This window comes from Jatropha curcas, chromosome 7 (genome assembly GCF_041381405.1).
Source record: "Jatropha curcas cultivar XTBG-Jc1 chromosome 7, XTBG_Jcur_1.0, whole genome shotgun sequence".
NCBI classification, from domain to species: domain Eukaryota; kingdom Viridiplantae; phylum Streptophyta; class Magnoliopsida; order Malpighiales; family Euphorbiaceae; genus Jatropha; species Jatropha curcas.
Genome location: NC_143157.1, coordinates 28,597,049 through 28,617,239, shown reverse-complemented (window position 1 = coordinate 28,617,239; position 20,191 = coordinate 28,597,049). Strand labels below are relative to the sequence as shown.

At 35.9% G+C, this 20,191-nt stretch overlaps 3 protein-coding genes across 11 annotated transcripts; 1 reads left to right on the top strand and 2 right to left on the bottom strand.

Annotated features, from left to right (window-relative positions):
* Positions 1-285: 285 nt before the first annotated feature.
* On the bottom strand, positions 286-5,221 carry GS2 (glutamine synthetase 2). 4 transcript variants are annotated; one of them, XM_089724006.1, is made up of 15 exons: positions 5,107-5,125; positions 4,603-4,713; positions 3,255-3,524; positions 3,110-3,149; positions 2,903-3,006; positions 2,775-2,823; positions 2,560-2,666; positions 2,221-2,308; positions 2,003-2,131; positions 1,821-1,895; positions 1,361-1,414; positions 1,239-1,276; positions 984-1,143; positions 822-882; positions 286-729 (listed from the first exon to the last, which is right to left on the bottom strand). In XM_089724006.1, exons 3-15 carry the CDS (start codon positions 3,506-3,508, stop codon positions 590-592), a joined length of 1,299 nt encoding a protein of 432 aa, XP_089580132.1. In that variant the 5' UTR covers positions 3,509-3,524; positions 4,603-4,713; positions 5,107-5,125; the 3' UTR covers positions 286-589. The 4 variants fall into 4 exon arrangements, with proteins under 4 accessions (XP_089580132.1, XP_012069491.1, XP_012069490.1 ...); XM_012214101.4 differs by lacking the exon at positions 4,603-4,713 and having other exon boundaries at positions 5,107-5,221; XM_012214100.4 differs by lacking the exon at positions 5,107-5,125 and having other exon boundaries at positions 4,603-4,843.
* A 2,432-nt stretch (positions 5,222-7,653) lies between these two features.
* On the top strand, positions 7,654-14,814 carry LOC105631893 (hypothetical protein). 6 transcript variants are annotated; one of them, XM_089724004.1, is made up of 15 exons: positions 7,654-7,776; positions 8,014-8,122; positions 9,372-9,453; positions 10,083-10,186; positions 10,566-10,692; positions 10,941-11,035; positions 11,250-11,373; positions 11,689-11,769; positions 12,379-12,477; positions 12,810-12,968; positions 13,076-13,136; positions 13,239-13,315; positions 13,700-13,778; positions 13,903-14,078; positions 14,155-14,814. In XM_089724004.1, the coding sequence occupies exons 2-15, from the start codon at positions 8,085-8,087 to the stop codon at positions 14,611-14,613; spliced, it is 1,761 nt and encodes a 586-aa protein (XP_089580130.1). In that variant the 5' UTR covers positions 7,654-7,776; positions 8,014-8,084; the 3' UTR covers positions 14,614-14,814. The 6 variants fall into 6 exon arrangements, with proteins under 6 accessions (XP_089580130.1, XP_089580128.1, XP_089580129.1 ...); XM_089724002.1 differs by having other exon boundaries at positions 7,687-7,880; XM_089724003.1 differs by having other exon boundaries at positions 7,687-7,880; positions 8,003-8,122.
* An 839-nt stretch (positions 14,815-15,653) lies between these two features.
* LOC105631894 (uncharacterized) lies at positions 15,654-18,574 on the bottom strand. Its single transcript, XM_012214110.4, has 2 exons — positions 16,493-18,574; positions 15,654-16,305 (listed from the first exon to the last, which is right to left on the bottom strand). The coding sequence occupies exons 1-2, from the start codon at positions 18,572-18,574 to the stop codon at positions 15,859-15,861; spliced, it is 2,529 nt and encodes an 842-aa protein (XP_012069500.1). The 3' UTR covers positions 15,654-15,858.
* Positions 18,575-20,191: the final 1,617 nt, after the last annotated feature.

Sequence of the window (20,191 nt, the reverse complement as noted above, 5' to 3'; positions counted from 1 at the left end):
AAAAACTGTTCTGCATTTCTGGAAAAATTCGTGAAAATGGGCAAATTCTGGCATGAACATGCTTCCAATTGGCATTTATTCTTCCATCAATCTTCTGTTCTAACTGGTAAAGGTAAAGGAAGAAAGTGCATTGTAAAGAGAATTAACAGAAGAAATGGTGGTCACTCCCCTTTCTGGCAGCACGCCGGTTTCCATATTTTTTTGTCCTTTTCCCTTTCAATAAAAACAGAGTATAGAAAACTAACATATGGAATGTTGATATAACAATTGATACAAAAAGCCTAATGAAACAAATCCAGATGATCAATGTGATATCACCAAATTAAAATACCCATAAATTGTCAAGAAGCAGGAGAAAAAGGTCCAAGATGCCAATGGTACAAAATATCAATTAATTGCCCATAATACCAAACAACTCTAATGCATATGATGTTTTTCCATCTGAAAGGCCATTAAGAGCTTGGGCATGAACAATCTATTCACATCAGGACCTTTATTTACAAAGATCACTGAAGAAGCAAAAACTTTTCCGTGCACAGGCCAACTAAATTTGAGTGATTACTTCCTAAGCTCTTCAACCAACTAAAGATTAAACTTTTAAGGACAACTTCTGAGCCGCAAGAGCTTCGGCCTCCAGTGTTGGTTCCCACAAAAGTGTAGTCTCTGCCAGTAATGAGGTCACCACGTAAGGGTCCATGTTTGAGGCTGGGCGTCGATCTTCCAAATAACCTAATAACACAAAAAGGAAAGACTGGAAATTTAGCAACGCAGACGTACAATTGCAGGTCTAAGACCTCTACATTTTGCTATCTGTGTAGTACCTTTGCCATTCTTCTCAGTATCACGGCCAACCCGGATCGAGCAACCACGATTAGCCACTCCCTGCAAATTTCAATTTGACAAAATCAGCACCACATGGCAAAGGACATGTTTTTTTTATTCATTGTCTTTTTTAGAATTTAATAGAAATATCCTAAGCATACCCAGGAAAATGTGTCAATACTGGCTGTTTCATGCTTTCCAGTCAACCTTCTCTCATTTCCCTCACCATAGGCACTAATATGTTCCCTATGGCGAAGAGATAGATTCAGAATCGCTTTCTTTATCACTTCATAGCCACCATCTTCCCTCATGCTCTTCGTGCTGAAAAACAAAATTAATATAATCAACATAATTCTCATAAATTTAGCTTCATTCATCGCAAGAGTTCATATTAATATCAAGTAGCATCATAATGCCTGTAGTTGGTGTGGCATCCTGCACCATTCCAGTCACCCTGTTAGCACATAGAAGGGAGAGTTTTAAATAGTTTTCTCAAAATACTTCTGCTTCAATAAAGGAAAAAAGCCAATTACATCACCTCTATTGGTTTTGGATCAAGCGTGAGAACGACACCAGCTTGTTCAGTGATTCTCTGTCAGAGCAGAAGATAAACAAAACATGTTAGAACACACAACCCCTCATCCGAAACCAGCTTGAATTTTTCATCTTTCTTGTTTGGTCTGTTTCAAAACTTGTTAGCCTCGTCAAAGCTAGAGTCAAAGCTAGAATCAAAGGATCCAAAACAGAAATCTTAAAGTGCAGCAGAGAACTATTTAGGGAAAAAGCACCAAGTTGTACTTGATTTATTTGAAAACAATCGGTTATGAGCTTGTTTACTTACAAAATAAAATGTGGCAAAATCTACCACTTGATGAATTTTAATAGGATAATGAAAGAAAACATATGGAGTCGAAGAGATGCATTTCTAGGTATCAGTTCTGTTCTCATAAAGTTTCACTTCTTCCAATCTATTGAAACACCATTTATCAATAAATTACCTCAAGAATGTATCTTGAACACCAGATATGATCTCCAGCTTCAATTCCCACACTGGGACCCACCTGATACTCCCACTGCATAACATTGAAAACTTAAGATAGTGATGAAACAGAACGAGCATACTTTCATCATTACTGAGTTGTCTACCATAATCCATAAAAGCTAATGGTGAAAGGTAAACCTGGCCGGGCATAACTTCCCCATTGGTACCACTAATGTTAATTCCAGCATATAAACAAGCCTTATAGTGAGCATCCGATATGTCACGACCAAAGGACTTATCAGCACCGGCTCCACAGTAATAAGGACCCTGAAACAAAATTAAAGGAGCTTTGCACCTTAAAATGTTATCTTATGTAAATGATGCTAACATAAGAGTTGAACTTATTGCAAGCTTACCTGAGGACCAGGATAGGCTCCAACAGGCCAGCCCAAAGGCCACTTCACATTTGGTTGGAGCAAGGTGTACTCTTGCTCTATCCCAAACCTAGAATCATCAATAACAAAATATAGTACCTTTAGTATTACAATGCAAATCGCTAACTTGTTCATGATAACTCCTGAATCAACTCATAATAATACAAACGAGGCAAAATAATACCAATGGAAGTATAAAGCTCTGAAACAATCAGAGCTGAAAGTCACCAAATTAGTAAAATCATGGTCATTTAAATTAATAGGCATATCAACTTGAATAGTGAGGCCAGGAACAGACCCAGATAACTCAAAAGGACATACCATGGCACTTCATCTACAACCTTCTGCTTACTGAAAATCTGGGCAGCACGGTGTCGTTTGTTTGTAGGGATAGGCTCACCTGATGGCGTGTATGAGTCACAAATTACCTTTTAGACAAACAAAACAACATCAGTTAGGCAACTGTGTGGTTCAAGTTCAGCGAGAATTTGATTTTTCAGAACCATAAGTGCTAGCTAGCTCAAAATAACACCCACCAAGATATTGTTACCTCCACGGAATGGATCCTTGAAAATTGCTTGAGGGCTGGATAAAATATTAAGTCAAAACTATTGCTTGATAAAACAAATACAGAAAGTTGCCAACTTTTTTTACTAGATCTTACTATAGAATAACTTCACTATCCTCTCCTGGTGCTTGTCCAGTACTTGATCCATCATAATTCCACTTAGGAAGTTCGGATGGATGTCCCACAGGCTTTGAGATCGTCTGAGAACATATACAGCAATTCAATAGTTATGCATACAACTAACCATTATATCAAAACATGTGAAATTTATTCCATTATGTAACATTGTAACTTTTCTAATACCCTTGACTTGCTTCGCACATCAATACCAGATCCTCCAATCCTGTTTCAAAATGATGGAGCATTACTAGTGACCAACTGTGAACATATAAGAAATTGGATAGAATTGTTATTGTCCATAAACATAATATAGAAAATAATTCTATACCAAATATACTCCGCAATGATCTTGTCAGTGTACGGGGTGATGTCCAAATTGAGGAGATCCTCAAGCCTATTGATGGTACTGTTGTCAGACTTCATGGCAAATACTCTAAGTCTGGCAGTGTTTCTAGCTGTTCCCTTCTTGTTCTGCTTTAAAAATAGAGAATTAAACATCTTTGCTGTCAAGGGACTCATGGGCGTCGAGTTCTTTTGTATTCTCATCTGCCATTGTGTGGAGGGCGCCAAGATTTGTGCCATTTTCACCTACTCCTTGCTGGAAAATTAGAACAAGTTTAACTAAGAAAATAACAACTGGAAAACTCAGAACATTATATTCTGATGTTTAATGAGAAAGATAAACCAAAAAGATCATGATGCATCAACTACAAAACTGATCAAGGAATTTACGCACTTTAGATCTCCTGCAAGTAGTATAAATTCCTTGCAACAGGGAACCCTCTAACTTAATTCCATTTCTTTGACTATAACATGGACCACAAGATGGTATTTTCACCTTCGTAGCCTAGTTCTGCCAGCTCTGGCAATTAGAAGGTTTTCAAGGCGATCTAAACTGTTCCTAACAGCCATTTCACTATAACAAACAGTAGTTGACATTGTTCTGTGGTTTACATAATGAGGAGTTGTTGTCAACAGAGTCAACCATGCAATATATCCTATATGGCTTTTGGAATTAAAATAATTCACAAGGACATATCAGTTTGACCTCAAGCAATCCAAATCACAGGGATTTTTTTTTTTTTTTTAAGAATTGTTATTTCTTATGTAATTTTAGAGGCAAAGAAGCTTCAATTGCACAACTTGTGATAAAGTGCAAAGAACATATGGCATTAGACAAAAACAAAGAAGTGAAGTCCAAAGATGTCAATTGGATGGCCAAGATCTACTGAATATGCTGGCATAACATCCTATCATTCCTCACGTGGACCAGGTCAATTAGTGGCATATAAAGTGCACCTTCTATTTGATTGACCAAAAGGTCCCGAACACAGTGTAGGATCCTGCTTCCTAGCTAAAATAAACTGTAGAGCAATGATAATATCTCATGAAAGATTGGTAGGTAAAATGATAGATTCATTCACCTTTGTTAACAAAACTATACCAGAACTTTAACGTAAAGGAAAAACAGAAAACAAAAAGAAATGAGGTAGATCTTCATTATGCTCTCTCTCTCCACTCTGCACTCCAACTTCATTGCAATTTATAGATATCTATTGTACCATGTGTCAGATAGTTATTGCCTAATGTCAAAAAACCTTTCAGCCATTTTCTCTATTTCTCAGACTATTTGCCAAAGAATAGATTTTTAAGGGTTGACAGGGAAAATGAATTACCTTTAAGCCGCCTGAAAAGGCAGGAAGACAAGCAAGAATATGGGTCTTGCAGATCTTGCCTCTGGGTTTGTGTATTGAGAGTGAGGGAGAGAGTGAGAGCAGTTTCAGCAGCTGCAAAAGTCTTATTATAAAAGAGGCATTTACAGTAAAACAAAAAATTTCTCTTGGCTTTTCCTGAGTAGATAGGGGTGTCCTATGAGTGGAGGAAATTCGTTGCTAGACTCTTTATTGGCACCAAGAGAAGCTTGGACTACAATTTCATTTTTATAGATAAGGCTCTCATATTCTCTCTCTACCCCATCACAGTCTCAAAGAAGAAATTCAAATTAATTATTATTTCAATGCAGATTAAACCATGATTACATTAACAATGATTGTTACATTGCTAATCTGAGGCTTCCTATGACATAAGTTATGCTTCCAAGAACAAGAAAGGACACATCAGAATTAAAAAATTATAACGACAATAAAATATTATTAAAAAAAAAAAGCTGCAAGATTTACCTAGACAAATGTTAGAGGTGTCTTTTTTCTCCTGAGCAGCTTCAGACTAAGCAAAGAATCTTTATATGTTCTCCTTTCACTAACGCTGCTGTATTCTTGGTCGGTACACCTAAATTCAAGCCATTCAACCTTTTCTTTACAATATTATTATTCCTTAACATGGGCTGGACCGGAACTGGGCCTGTATCTATTCGCTAAATCTGGTTTGATTTCAGTTCCGGTCCAAATCAGCCCGTGGCCATGCATAACTGTTTTCAAAAGTTTCGTCATTTTAAGCTGTGACCAAACTCCGACATGAATTTGCAGAACGACACAGATAATGTTAGATCGTTTTCTTTCCGGAAACATAGTTAGGGCAGGTTCCTACCTGAATTTGTCCAAGAACATGCGTGACACGGCGGTTATGGCCATTTGTCAGAGAAGAAAAATGGAAAACCACCGCCATGCTAAAAAACGACAGGACTTCCTAGTTTGGAGGTCTCCGGTTACAGATCTGAAAACGTCTTGTCGTCTACAACAGTAATCATAATTTAAAATGGTATTGGATTCTGATCCTTAATCTTTCTTTAATCTTATCAACCTACCTTCAAAATTATAAACATGATTCCTTTTAAAAAATTACTATAATCAGTAATTATTTAATTTCGGAAAAAGGAAAATTTTGGCAAAAAAGGTAATTAGATGTAAAATGGGAATAGATGCAAAAAGAAGAAAATAAATAAATAGAATGAATGGAAGGGAGTTTGGTATTAATAGATGTCAATTGATTATTGGTCAATTGTAGCTTAGATCTGGTTGTATGGAAGTGAGCTGGTTGGTGTTCGATGGTGAGCCTTTTTCTGTTCTGAAATTGTCCAAACCAGAAATAGAATAGTGGTTGATGATGATGACATTTTATATTGCGCTTTTGGGACCACCGGATAAGCAGGCCTTCGAATAGAGGTGCACATGTTTAAATCTCCTTTTTGTTTTTTTCTTTATAAATTATATTTATTTATGTATTTTACCATTTATTATCTAATAGATCTAGTGGCTCATGATGCTTTCATTTGGGATTCTAAACTGTGGATGAGTTATTCATGAGTTGGTTGATGCTTGTCTTCATTTATATATTAAAAAAAAAAAAAAAAGCATTTGGTATATTTAACGAGTTAAATTTGAACCTACTGTTAAATGCATTTTAAAAAATTTTTTTAAGATAGTATTAATATTTTATTATACAAAATTAACTGTTTTAATAGCGTTTAAAAAGCTAAAAGTTAGCTAAAAAGTTGTTTCCGAAACATATCCCATAATGGAGGACCAAGTAAAAAACATTTTGATACAAAGAAGCAAATACAAGATAACCCACAAAAGTGCAAAACGAAGTAAACAGAGAGCAACGTAACTTCCAAAGCCAGAAAACACAAGAACACTATCATATGTACTCATAATTATTATAAACTCCAATTACTTTGAGTTAAGGTATCATTTTACACAAGAATGGCATCAACCCCAATCAAGATTCTTTTATCATATTTCTTGTCACCACACTAATTTTCATCAAGACATTAATAGTCATGACCATCCTCTAAATAGAACTATTTTAAACATTAAGATCCCCTACAAAAGGGAAATCATTGAGTTTTCAAGAATTCAAATTGGGTAGTTACTATAAGACCAAAAATTTTCTGAGAAGTGGCATGAGTTGTCTATAATTTTAGAGGCAACATGAATAGCATTCATGTTGTTGACAGGAAATGATAAAATTGGAGCCATTAAAAATTGGTAAGGTGGGTAATAATAGGTAATATCTCATTATCATGGAATTTTAAAAGAAGGTATATAGTCATCATCAATTCATCATAGTGTTTACCTTTCTATTATGTCTTTTTATAAAACTTCTTAAAAATATATTAAAAAACAAAAAATCTTTGATCAAAAGTTAGGCATTTTTAAAAACCCAACTAGCCCTTGTCAATCTTTTTTTTTTTTTTCATATATATACCTAACTTCTCTTGCAAAAAGTTTCCATTTTCATATGTAATTTCAATCAAATTTTTGCACTTTTTAATATTATAAAAATGGATCCAAATCAAATTTATTATCAGGTAGTACATGTACTTGTCACTATGTTATATGTCCGAATATAAAATTTTGCTACTTGAACTAATAGGCCTATGGGCTATGACTTGGAACCTTAAGTGCTAATAAGACCATCATTTGACTTGTTTCGTTTTTTATATTTTTGGAGAGAAAATCCATAGAAACTTCAATTAGAGTGTTGTTTTTACATAAGTGATTGATACACATATTGTCCACAATTATGGGAACTTCAAAAATATCCTTACATTCCAAAAAAAAGCATTCTACATTCTCTTATAAAACCTTGTAAAGTGATTTGAAATAAAAAGAAAAAATTTTGAAGAAAAATAATATATTAATGAATTCAATAAAGTTGGGCCTAAGCCCTTTGGGTCCAATGAAATTGTCCACACACGTGCAAGGCCCACACAAGCTCCAGTATTGGAACGTGTGTGAAGAGCCATCGTTTTGGGCAGAGAAAGATAGAGACAGAGGCGTTGATTGGAAAGGAAAAATTTTTATTTTATTTTCTTGTGGGATTACGATGAAAAGAATAACACGGAATGGAATTTTGGAAAACACCCACAGCATGAAAAACAAAAACAGGTTAAAAACATTCACAGAGGCCGGTCCCTTCTTCTTCTTCTTCCTTTCCTCTTCTTCCTCTTTCTCTGTCTGATAAAATCAGCTTCAGATACAGAGCACGCAGAGTATCTTCTCTGTTCTTTTGTCCCTTTCTTCTGTTCTTCTCTTCTGTCGTTTTTGTTTTTATTACTATTTTAAATATTATACGGCCTTATATATTTTATTACTTCATTTACTAAATTACTAGAATTAAAACAGCTAAAACAGAGGGAAATCACGAGAGACAAACTGAGAGAAGAAGGGATCAAACTTTATTGTTTTGAATCTCTATGGAGCAGCTTGTCAACTTTATCATACGGCCCCCCAGGTAACCATTTTCGCTATATTTATACCGACTTTGGTATTTAGTCAGTTTGGTTCCTGAGAAAAAGGAAATATAATTTGAATCTCCTTGATCTGGTATGTGGGTTGAAATAAAATTTAATATCCTTTTCATAATTGAGTATAATTTTAAAGTTTAAGGGTAAGTAAGGGATCAACGTAGTGCTGGAGATTCGAATTTGATCTGATTTTTATGTTTTTTACTCATATCGGTCTTCTTGGCTGGTGAAGATTGCCTTAATTTTGATTTAGAATTGGTGCATAGCTTTGGATTCAAATAATGTAGTTTGAACGTTAAGAATTCGAGATCTCTCCACTACTGAAGATTTGCAACTTTTTTTTCTGCAAATTCCCATATTGGTTGGCCATTATATTTGATAGGTTTTGATGTTCTTATGCGAAATTCATTATATATTTTCAATCTGGTCAAATTTCTCCATCCGCATATATATAGCACCTAGTGGTAATTTGGTATTTTTTTTCTCATGTTCTGTTGAAAATTGGTATTATTTGTCTATTTAAGTAGTTTCATAGTTCACATTCAATTTCTTTTATAGGTTCGGCATGTGAGTCTCAATACTTTTTGGTTAACTTTCTTGTATTAACTTGAACTTTGTACTTTTAGTGCAATTCTTGTGATGCTGATAGCGTGGACAACAAATGAACTTCTTGAGAATTCTGAGAAAGACACTAGTCATAGAAAAATTGACGTTAATGACTGGGTTGTTCTACTGAAATTTAGATAAGACTTCTGAATGGCATAGATGGTTTTTTAGACTCTAAGGAGTATTTGAATTGTAATTAAGTCAAACTGTCATTATTATTAGTAAACTAGCTCCACAGATTCTATTTTTCTCATTCAGTGATATCATTCATCTGGATAAATCTTATGATAATAAGCAGATACGCATCAGATGACCAAAAAAAAAAAGGGTAATTGCTGTGTCTTGATTGTTCATGAGTTTCAATGTTTCTTTTAATTTAGAGAATAAGTAGTTTGTAGCAGTAGAATTATCAAAGTTCTTGAAATAGTCCAGAAATTTTGAATTGAATGCTTTATGGAAAAAAGAAATTTAAAGTTGCAACATTTCAATTCTGCTGTATTGGTGCACTGCAGTCTCTGGTTTTGAAGTTAAGTGAGAATGACATGCACCTTTATGGAATACCTGTACGTTTTACAATGTCAAAGGAGGATCTTATATTTACTGTGTCTTGTATATGTTTTTGGACTGCAGGGCTGAGTACAATCCAAAACATGACTTGTTGGATCAAGAGTTTATGCTGAAAGGGAAATGGTACCAAAGAAAGGATTTTGAGGTAAATCAACAGATTATTCCTGTTAGGACAATGATTTTCAATATGATTTTCCTCCCTTTCTTGGAAAGGTTTTACTCGTTTGCTTTCACCAACTATATGTCAACTAGCTAAGAAAATGGACGAAACAAGCAGCCACTGAAGAGTGAAAAATGTAAATTCCAATATATTTAAGGCACTATGTGAGCTTTATATTCATTCATTGGGAGCATAAAAAATGAGGGTTGGCTATACAGGGGAGGTTGCTATGGTACCCAGATCGGGCCTGTGCCCCAGCCGACACAAAAAATTGTGGATACACGCACGCCCACTATAATTGAGAGATCCAATACGGGACTGCATATGTAGGCAAGAACTTAGCATATCCATAAATTAATTTTTCTTATGGTTTTAATCCTTCCTTTTTAATGAATTATGTTATGATGGTAAGATATGACCGAACAGTTTTCTGTTTATTGCAACTTCTTCATCATCAACTTTTTGTTAATAAACTTATCCGCATTAATTTCCTTGTTTTTGAAATATTCTTGCCTTCTTTTTTGATTTATCTCTCAAAGTCCTTATTCCTTTTCCAAAACTTGAAGTCTTGAATGATTATGTGGCTTGTTTATGAGGCACTTTGTATTCTGCAGATTAAAAATAGCCGAGGAGATGTTCTTCAATGTAGTCATTATGTACCCATTGTTACTCCTGAAGGAAAGCCTCTGCCTTGCGTGATATACTGTCATGGAAATAGGTACCTGGGAGTCATTTTTGAATAGAATGCACATAATTGTTTGTTATGGTTTAATTTTATGAATATTCTACAGCATTTTGGCAGGCATTTCAGAATTTGGATGTTGATTTATGATTTTATAAATCACATTACAAAAGTCAAAAATTTTCCCCTTTCTGTACACCGTGTATCTTATCTTGAAAAATAAGCAAATCTTTCAGATGTTAACAATTGTATTGGCCTGTTAGTAAGTTGGCATTACAATAGAGGGGTTGAAAGTGGGTCCAATCATTTGAGCTAGGGGCAGCTTACAGAGAAATGGTGGATTAAGTTGAATTGCCAGCTTTTCTTTTGTTGAATTGATCATTACTGATTGATGGCATGTCTTTGCTTTTTGCAGTGGTTGCAGGGCCGATGCTAGTGAAGCTGCTATTATACTGCTGCCTTCAAATATCACAGTTTTTGCTCTTGATTTCTCAGGATCTGGACTTTCTGGAGGAGAGCATGTCACTCTGGGGTGGAATGAAGTAAGTGCCTGATCATCTTATCAAATGTATTTGATCACTGAACCAGGATGTTGATTTTTCAACCACATCATTCTCCCTCTCCCTTTTAATCAATGCATTGTATACTGGCATTATGTTCATATTTCTTTACAATCTTTCCATTCTTACTTCTCTCATCATATTACCTTTTCTTTTCTTCCTTTTGAAATTGATTATTTCTACTGATCATTGTAAATTTACCATCTTATGTTCTTGGGTTGCTTTTCCAGAAAGATGACCTCAGGGCCGTGGTTGATTATCTGCGGCAAGATGGAAATGTCTCTTTGATTGGCTTATGGGGCCGCTCAATGGGTGCCGTCACCAGGTTGTCTTTGTGAACTCGCTGTCACTCCTTTAGTATATCCAGAATTTAAAATAGAGGAGACTCCTTTTCTTTCTTGACTTATGGAACACATTGCTGGAAAATTTAATTGAACTTTATGTTATAACTGTGTACCGGTGTCTGTTTTTGTACTCATGCAACCTTTTTTAACTTCTGTTTTTCGCCCTGTTGAATGGCATGGATTGTTTTTTTACAGCTTAATGTATGGAGCTGAGGATCCCTCAATTGCAGGAATGGTTCTTGACAGTCCCTTTTCTGATTTGGTTGACTTGATGATGGAACTTGGCGATACGTATAAATTTCGTTTTCCCAAATTCACTGTGAGTGGCCCTGTTTGGCTCATATCCTTGTATATCTTCCATGGATTGTCGACTTCACATGTTCATGCAATAATCATGTTTACACTTCTTTTTATTGGTTTATTGGCTCAGGTGAAGCCATGTTTCAACCTTCTATTAATCTCAGCTTCTTTAAAAATTTTGTATATTTTGCACCCATATATATCTGCCTTTGTTGTTGCCCCAAGTAAAAACGCAACCATTAATCTTTTTGACTGTTTACACATGTTCTACAAGGAACTTCAAGTCAGCTCTTATATTATCTGCGACCTTAACTTTTTCTGTTTCTTGTTTTAGGTGAAGTTTGCAATCCAATATATGCGGAAAACTATCCAGAAAAAGGCAAAGTTTGATATAATGGACCTGAACACTATCAAGGTTCTGTTCTTCCTCATTTACTAGATTGTATACCAGGATTATTGTAGTAAAAGACTTGTTAATAAATATGGACTTCTGTGATGGATTTGAATATATCAATTATCAAGTAAAAGTTTGCATTACCTATTGAAGCTTCTGGTCCATATCCATGTTGAATTCTTTTCTGTGGTCTTTTAATAATCGCAAACTCTGTCTGAGAATCTTATTCTTATATTAAGCCTAAATCCAATCTAGTGATGGTCTATTTGATGATTAATCATAAGCTTTTAGGATTTAGATCTAACTTAATTTCTACTGTAGTCACTAGTTCCTTTGATAAATTACCAAGTGGGTTGGCAGTACTCTAATTCGATGACTTATGATATCAGTTCAAACAAAATTTGATATATAGAGTGCTATTAGATATCAGAGATGACTTAATTAATGTGCTAAGTTTAGGAGCAGGAATAAGCCTTCTGAAAATATTGTAGCAAACCATATTCAAATCATTAAGAGGTGCAAAAGGAAGTAACGAATTTGTTTGATAAATAAAAACAAATAATTCTTCAAGTCTTCATCGGTGTCAATTTCGTAATCTTATTTGTTTTATCCCAATCGTCTTTGTATTAGGTGGCAAAATCTTGCTTTGTTCCGGCTTTATTTGGGCATGCCAGTGATGATGATTTTATACAACCTCATCACTCGGATCGTATATTTGAAGCTTATGAGGTAACTTTTTCTTATCAATAACAAACACTTGAAAGAATTTATGTACTAATTGTTCAGAATTTCAAACTTAAGTTCTGAGGATTGTTAATCCTGTCAAATATCAACATTTACGATCTATATTTAATTTATCTTTTTTAAAAATTTCTTTTGTGAGAAGTGCTTGTCAGTTATCCTAGGTAATGATGTTGGAAAAGTGTGTCAAATTACTTTATGTATGCCTTTCCTTTCTCGTAGTTTGACACTTCTGCAGATAATTTGTTGGTGTTGACTTTCTGGCACTTTCTCTATTTCACAATCCATTGTAATTACCTTCTGCCTCATTAATTTTTCAGGGAGACAAGAATATTATCAAGTTTGAAGGAGATCACAACTCCCCACGTCCACAGTTCTACTTTGATTCCATTAATATTTTTTTTCACAATGTTTTGCACCCTCCAGAGGATGAGGTGGGGGAAACATATTTTGACACAATGCCTCACTACTTTGACAAGGTAAATTGAACAATGATGCATCTGTTTATAATTTCGTCACTTTATTGGAAGCACAACATTTCATATCTACTACTATTTTTGTCAATTGTTGATTGTTTTACCTTCAGGATGCTTGGAGCACTCTGCGTGAAGTAGGCAATAACCTGGGAGTTTCAGTCAGTTCTAAAGGCATGGCTCACATACATTGTAGTTCTTAACTTCTCGATGTTAAATCCAGCCTACCCTTTATTTGGCACTCTTTTGCTCATTCTCCTGTCGATTTATTATTAGCTGCAGAACCATCGACAAGCAACGGGAAAGATGCTATTGAACAAGTTCATCCAAAAAGACCGATGAGTCGGATAGAGGTTAGTGATTATTTCTTATGCTTTTTGCTTGAATGTGAAAATGACACTCAGCATGGAAGTAAAGATGTGGCATTGTTTAGACTAATGCTGTCTGATTGGTATGAAATTTGGATGCTTGTAATAGCTTTTACAATCCTTCTCTTTTAACACCCTATCACACAACACTACTGCTGGACAGAACTAGAAAAAGATTGAATGGAGACAATAAAAATCAAGATATATTGGAGTATTTGCTCCTATTGCATGGTAACGAAGTAGTTTCAGGAATTAGGTTAACTTTTGAAACTGAAAAGAAATAACAGTTGGGATTGTTTTGTTGTATTAAATTGTTTCTTACATCACACTGAGGAACTGTCTGATCACCGTTTCTTTGACTCTGTTCAGGTTCCTTCGGATATTCCGTCAGAGGGCAATCAATCTGCAGTTGAGGTGTCCTCTTGCATTTCCTCAACAAAGTTTGAGGAAAGCCTTGTTTTTGAAACAAGAATTTGTTCTTTCTCCATATATTAACATGAATAGAGCTTGATGAGTTGCTGAGCAGAAAATATAACCAACACCATTTTCTTTAATTTTTTTTTTTTGGCAGGGTGGAGAAATTGATGGCAATCATCTGCCATCATCATCCAAAATGATAAGCTTTGAATTATCCAATGGTAATCCATATGGTCCTCATGTTCCAACAGCAATGGATGATGATCAATACGTGGAGTATCAACTGGATGACTTGTCGGGTTTCCCATGTGATGTAGAGGAGGAAGAAAGGGTGAGTAATTTAATTGCATGTGTGTGTGAAATGAATGACCATGTTGACCTTATTAATACTTGTCTGCATATTTCAGATGTTCATGGAAGCCGTAATTGCATCATTAAAGGATTTGGAGATACGATATCCGGATGCAGAAGAACAGACCACCATCAGTCCGATTTCCACCGAAACTTCACAAAAACCTAACCTAAGTGCATCTGACACAATAGAGCAACATGAACCTCCAAAGGCAGATCCCACTTTCTTCTCTCCAGCAATTAATGGCCAAAATTCTTCAATGGAACACCCATCACCTGATCCTAGTGCGTCATCCACTTCACCCCCATTTGACACTCCCCAATCCATGACAGAATCGGGAAGCTCAACCACATCAACTCTTAGTGATGCTTCAGGAAGTGTACAGACCTCAACAGATACTGACTTGTCAAGTAACACGAAAGCGACGTTGACAGTAGAAAGGAACCCGGCCAATCATATTATGGATGGCTTGATGCGTCGTTGGGATTTCAACTTGTTTCGTAACAATCGATGAACATTAATATGATTTTTTCTTTTTTTTTTCCTTTTTTTTTTTTGTTTCAACAATCTTGTCATGATTTGTTTTGTAATTAAGATAGCAGCAAGCAATTGATTTAGTACTGTAAAATACACGAAACGAAAGGAAGATAGGTTCAGAAGATGTGCTTAAAGTTGATGGAATTGGTTTATATGATACAGTATTTTTACTGCTCAATTCGTTTGTGAACAATTTTATGGTTCTACTCGAAATTAAGAGAACTGTGAACATAACTAGCAGAAGCATTTTCAGTGATTATGTCAAGCTCTTCCGTGAAATTTCTTTCTACAAATTAGTGACGTGTCGTTTTATGACCGGCCATCTAATGCCATGTCAGCACTCCGGAGTTCGGATACCGTAACGGACTTCGCGGATATCCGTATCGACGAATTCAGTTTCGAGTTTCTGATGGAGAAAACAAAGAAGCAAAAAAATGATCTACGAACACCGCTTCTTCTTCTGGTTATCAGGCATGGAAATGCCTCTGCAGCCTCCTCCCCTCTACAGTGGCGATCCACGGCCCGCTTCACTCAAATGCAAGTCCCAACACATCAATCTGTGCATAATAAAACCAATGAATATAGAGTAACCATCTCGATTTTACGGCCTTCGTAAAATTCTTTATTAGAATTGCTAATTTCTCTCTCTCAAAACCTTTCAAAATTTTATACCGTCGGATGAACCGATAATCTTCCCCTAAAGCTCATCTCTAACCATTTTAGATATTACCCAGTTGGCCATTTGTGTTGTGCGATTGATAAAAGCACCAAATTTGACCTCTTGAAACAGATGCTAACCATGGTAAAGCCAAGGCAGCTTTATTTGATGACAGCAATCAAGGCCCTGGAGGAGAAGAATAGAGTATTAGGTACTATACCTCTTTTTTCATAATTCTAGAATTAAATTTCAATACTGGTACCTATAGTTGTGAGCTTCTCTAACTTGTTTCCTGAATCATTTTCTTTCTTTACATCAGTATTTTTAAATGAATTTATAATTCCTATATTGACCATAACTGTGATATAATCCACCAAGAGTTTTGATGGTAATGGAATTAATAAATTAAGCATTGTCATAAGTTGTACAATTACATCGATGTGACTATTATTTGAGACAAAAAAAATAAAGAAAGAAAGAATTATGCATAACTTAGTACATTCTTATGTACGAGACTATAAGTTCATACGTTTGTGATGGTTTATGGAGTACAGACATGAAAAATCAACGTTCCATTGTATGGTTTTGCCTCTCTGCCAGCAATCTCAGTGCAGTTTCAACCAGTGAGTGAATAGTTGTGGCGTGGCGGCTCATCCCAACTGTCCCTGAAAATATGTTGAAGCTTTCAAGTTCTGCTGTTGTTTCTAAGACATGCTCCAGCATTCTCTCCAACCCCAGATCCGTAAGAGTATATACATTTGTTGTGTTTTCTCGCATCATCCAAATTGCCAACTCTATCGCAAACCTCCGTATTCTTGGAACCTTAGTTGATGGCGTTTCATATTTTTTGAGGATCTGCACCACTTTGGTAGCTAATTCAGCTTCTTTAATTCCTGCCCTTTCAAACATTATGCTTGATTCTTCATTTGTCATGAATTTGAAAACTTCTGCTGCTAGTCCAACCATTACTTCTTGCAGTTTGTTCTCTTCTAACATAATTGCCTTAAGGACCTGCCACAATTGGAAAAGATTTAAGGAATAAATTTATTATTCTAAAGTGATCATTAAAGTCTGAAGTTCTTATTCAAAATTAATCATAGATTGGCAAGTAATGAAAAGGAAAATCTATGTTCTCTGCCTATCATTAGAGGACTTTTTTGTTATCTATTATTTGAACTAGCTGTAGAAAATCACTTACTGTAGGTGCACAAGTTGTGACTCCCTTTAAGAGGCTGAAGCATGTTGCACCACTGTAGGCACACAAGCTTCGTAGGATTCTGGCAGCATTTACTCGAAGCATTGGAAGTTCAAGTGCTTTGACAAGCCTATCTAGCACATTCAGTTTCAAAATCCGGTGGCAATTATTTGTGCTTTCCAAGACCAGCATCGCTAGAGCTTCTCCTGCAGCAGTACTCACATGATTTTGACTCTCAGGTGCTCCATGAGTGAAGAAAATGTTGAATAACTCCTTAAGGACTCCACCTGTGCCACCAATCCTCTCTGTTGCATCCTCATCCAGTGCTAGACTGGTTAGTATTTCTATGCCGAGCTTTTGAAGCATTGGGTGTTTCTCTCCATGTCTTAAGATAACTCTAATGTTGCTTATGGTGAAAATTATCTCTGAAATCTCTCTTCGTAGATGACTACCTGTGGTACCTGTTGTGCTTGCCAACATCTTCACCACTTGCAGAGATCGTTTCACAGTCAAAATCTGAGAATGTGCAACATTGTCTTCTTTCAACATCCTCTCTCCAGAATGTGTCAAGTCAATTATTTTGGGCAGGAGGCCCCTTGTGTTACCAATCTTTCCACATATATCATGATCATGAGCCAGTCTTTTCAGGATAAGAAGTCCTAAATGGTTGAACGTCCAGAATCCGTAATGTATATGATCAGTGATGATTGTCTTTTCACCAATTTCATCAGCTGTGGCGCTGAAGCATCTATTGTTTTGAAGCAGAGATGATATTGATTCCATTGCACCTGGAATTCCAGCAACTCGCAGGGAGTTCTGCTTTCTGCCAACTAGTTCAGATAAGATTTCTGCAGCTGACCTCCTGATCTCTTCTTCTTGTTGGTCTTTCCAATTCAACATCTCAACTAATCGTTCTATTACTGATATGTTTGTCCCAATCTTCTGGAGGGTATCATCAGAGAACCGCTGGCTCAGTGCAAATTGGCGGAGAATTCGAACTCCAATGAGCTGCTCATCAGGGGAATTTGATGCCAAGAGATCCATAGCAAAAGTAACCAAGTCCATTTTCAGCCCATCAAAGATGCTTCCATCAACACACCTAGAATAGGCATCATAGAAGAACCTTTTAATTGATATCATACCAGAAGGCCCCAATTCACACTCTTTATTCACCTCCTCCAACAGCTTACAGTAGATCACCTTCAACTCCCAATAAGCTTTCTCCATAAGGAACAATAGAGCTTCTGCCAAGGCCAAGGCGTAGAAAATAGTCAGAGCAGCTTGTCGGTTCCTCTTGTCAGCATCCCCTTTGGCTATCTCACCATAGTTATGCTTGATGAGCTTCATCAATGATAGAGCTATACAGGCTGTAGCAGATGCAAGCTGGAGCCAATAGAGAAGCTTACTGACATTTCTTGAAAGGAAAAACCATTGAGCGTAAGGTAGGATAGGTACATCCCAGCTTGTCCATGATCGAGTTGTCTTCCCATGGCAATCCCAATTCCTCCAATTGGTTGAACTAGAACCTTCCCTCACTTCTCTACCATGCTGACTCTGCTTTCGAACCTGAGCAATTGGCCTAAAAAGTGACTTTATGGCTTTGATAACAAAATGAGAGCTTGACCTCAATGCACGAAAACTATTAATTCCAGCATCAGCAATTGACCAGGTGGCTTGATGTTGCCATTCAAGCTCATGGCTCCTGCTGAATATTCGAGTCCCTTCTATCAACAATATAATAGTGATGAACCAGAAGTCTGTTGTATCTAAAGTAATTGCAAAACCACCTAGAAGAACAACTGTTGCCCAGATAAAACCAAGAGTTCCTAGGCCAGTAGCTGCCTTCTCGAAAACTGCAAGGCGAAGAGCAAACAGGGTCAATTTCTTCTCTGGTGCAGGTATTGCTTGTGTTGTTTGTGTTGTAGGGGAAATAGAATTCACATTGCTGTCTCTCTTCTCTATACTACTCCGAGGCTCAAAAATGGTGGGGCTTGAAGTTGAACCATAGGCTTCGCTGAGCCTGCGAAGCTCAACAACCTGCAAACAAATTCTACCATCATCTCCTGCAGATGTGCGAGTATCCATTTTGGAGGATAAGACCAATCTTGAAGGTGAATCTATATTGTACTAAACCAGTAAGGGAATAGGGAATAAGATGAGTGTAATGAAAGGATTTACTTTGAAATAAAAAAAATGGCTTTGATTGGATATTAAATCTATTGGGTTTTGTAGTTGTGCAAGAGACAATGACGAATGGTGTTTGTTATAGAGAAAGGGAAAAATGATCTTAGGGGGCACGTTTATGCTGTCGAAAAGGGTAGTTGCTTCCTTTTCTCTGCTGATTTTCCTGGGAAGTTTTGCTGTTTACTTCCCCTAAACTTGGCTGGCAAGTTTTTGTCTTTGCTATAGTTATGTGTCTTAGAATGAGTTAGCTTCTCACTAATATGTTCCTTAATCAATCATCCTTTTACACTCAAAAAGCTTCTTTTATAGCTAAAAGGTAAAATTACTTTTCCTCTTTCACCGTCTTTTTCCTTCATATCCATCAACTCTGAACAAAACCCATTGTGGGTCGGACCATGGCTATCTAAACCAAATGCATATGTTCCATGATCTTGGTAACATTGACTTTGGTTGTCCAATTAAATATCATCCAATTAGCTTTTATTATTATAATTTAGGGTCTTCCTCTTTGTGGGAATTAGTTGAAATTAATTGCCAACTAAGATCAGATTAAGAAATTACGATTTTGGCAAGCTACAATTCTCCCACTAATTAGATTTTAATATTGAACACAATTATCTTATCTGTGTTTAAACCTTTAGCATCATTATTTCTACAAGGAAATGGGTTTAAAAGTCATTTTTACGTTAAAATTTATTGACTCATCCCATCCCATCCCTGAAATTGTTACTTTGATTACGTTATGCAGAGTCTTCCAGATTTTGACAACTTGTTAGATTGTAACGTGCAGAAAAGGGTTTCAAAGAAAGAGTCTTCTTGTGTCAAGTTAAAGGCTCAAATGGAACCCAAGTCTTCCAACTATCCCTTTATGTTGAAGAATTGTAATTAAGACCTTAAACGACCCACGTTTGTCCTTATAATTAGCTTTAATCCACCAAAAGGGAATTAATTGGCCTTAATTTGATGTTGATGAAGGTGCTGTGCTGCTGCTGATCGACGTTGCTTCTGTGTTGCTGTTGCTGTCGCTGTTGCGTGTGGACCTTATTTACTCATTAATTTTGAAAAAACAAAAAGCAACAGAAACACTAATTCTTCAACGCTTAATCTTAGACCCTGTACAGATTCAAAATATGCCAATAATGGTTTCTTTTGTTCATTTTTAAGGGGAAAAAAAGAAAAGACAGTTCACGTTAATCTGCCTAATTATTAGTTGAAAGAAAGGAAAACACACGTCGCGAAAAGTAAATTATTATTAATCCACAAGTTAGTGCAATTAGCCCTTAATTATAAATAGATAAAATTATTATTTTATCTTTACATATTGTCAAAATACGTGACTTTTAAAATATATAATTTTGTTTTTACCTTTTAACTCTCGTATCTGTCAATTTTTTATTTTTCCATTAAATATAGAGAAAAGTTAATTAACATAAGCAAAAAGTAAAGACAATTATAAATTTCTAAAAATACAAGAGCAATATTGCATATTATGATAAAACATAGAGATAACATCATAAT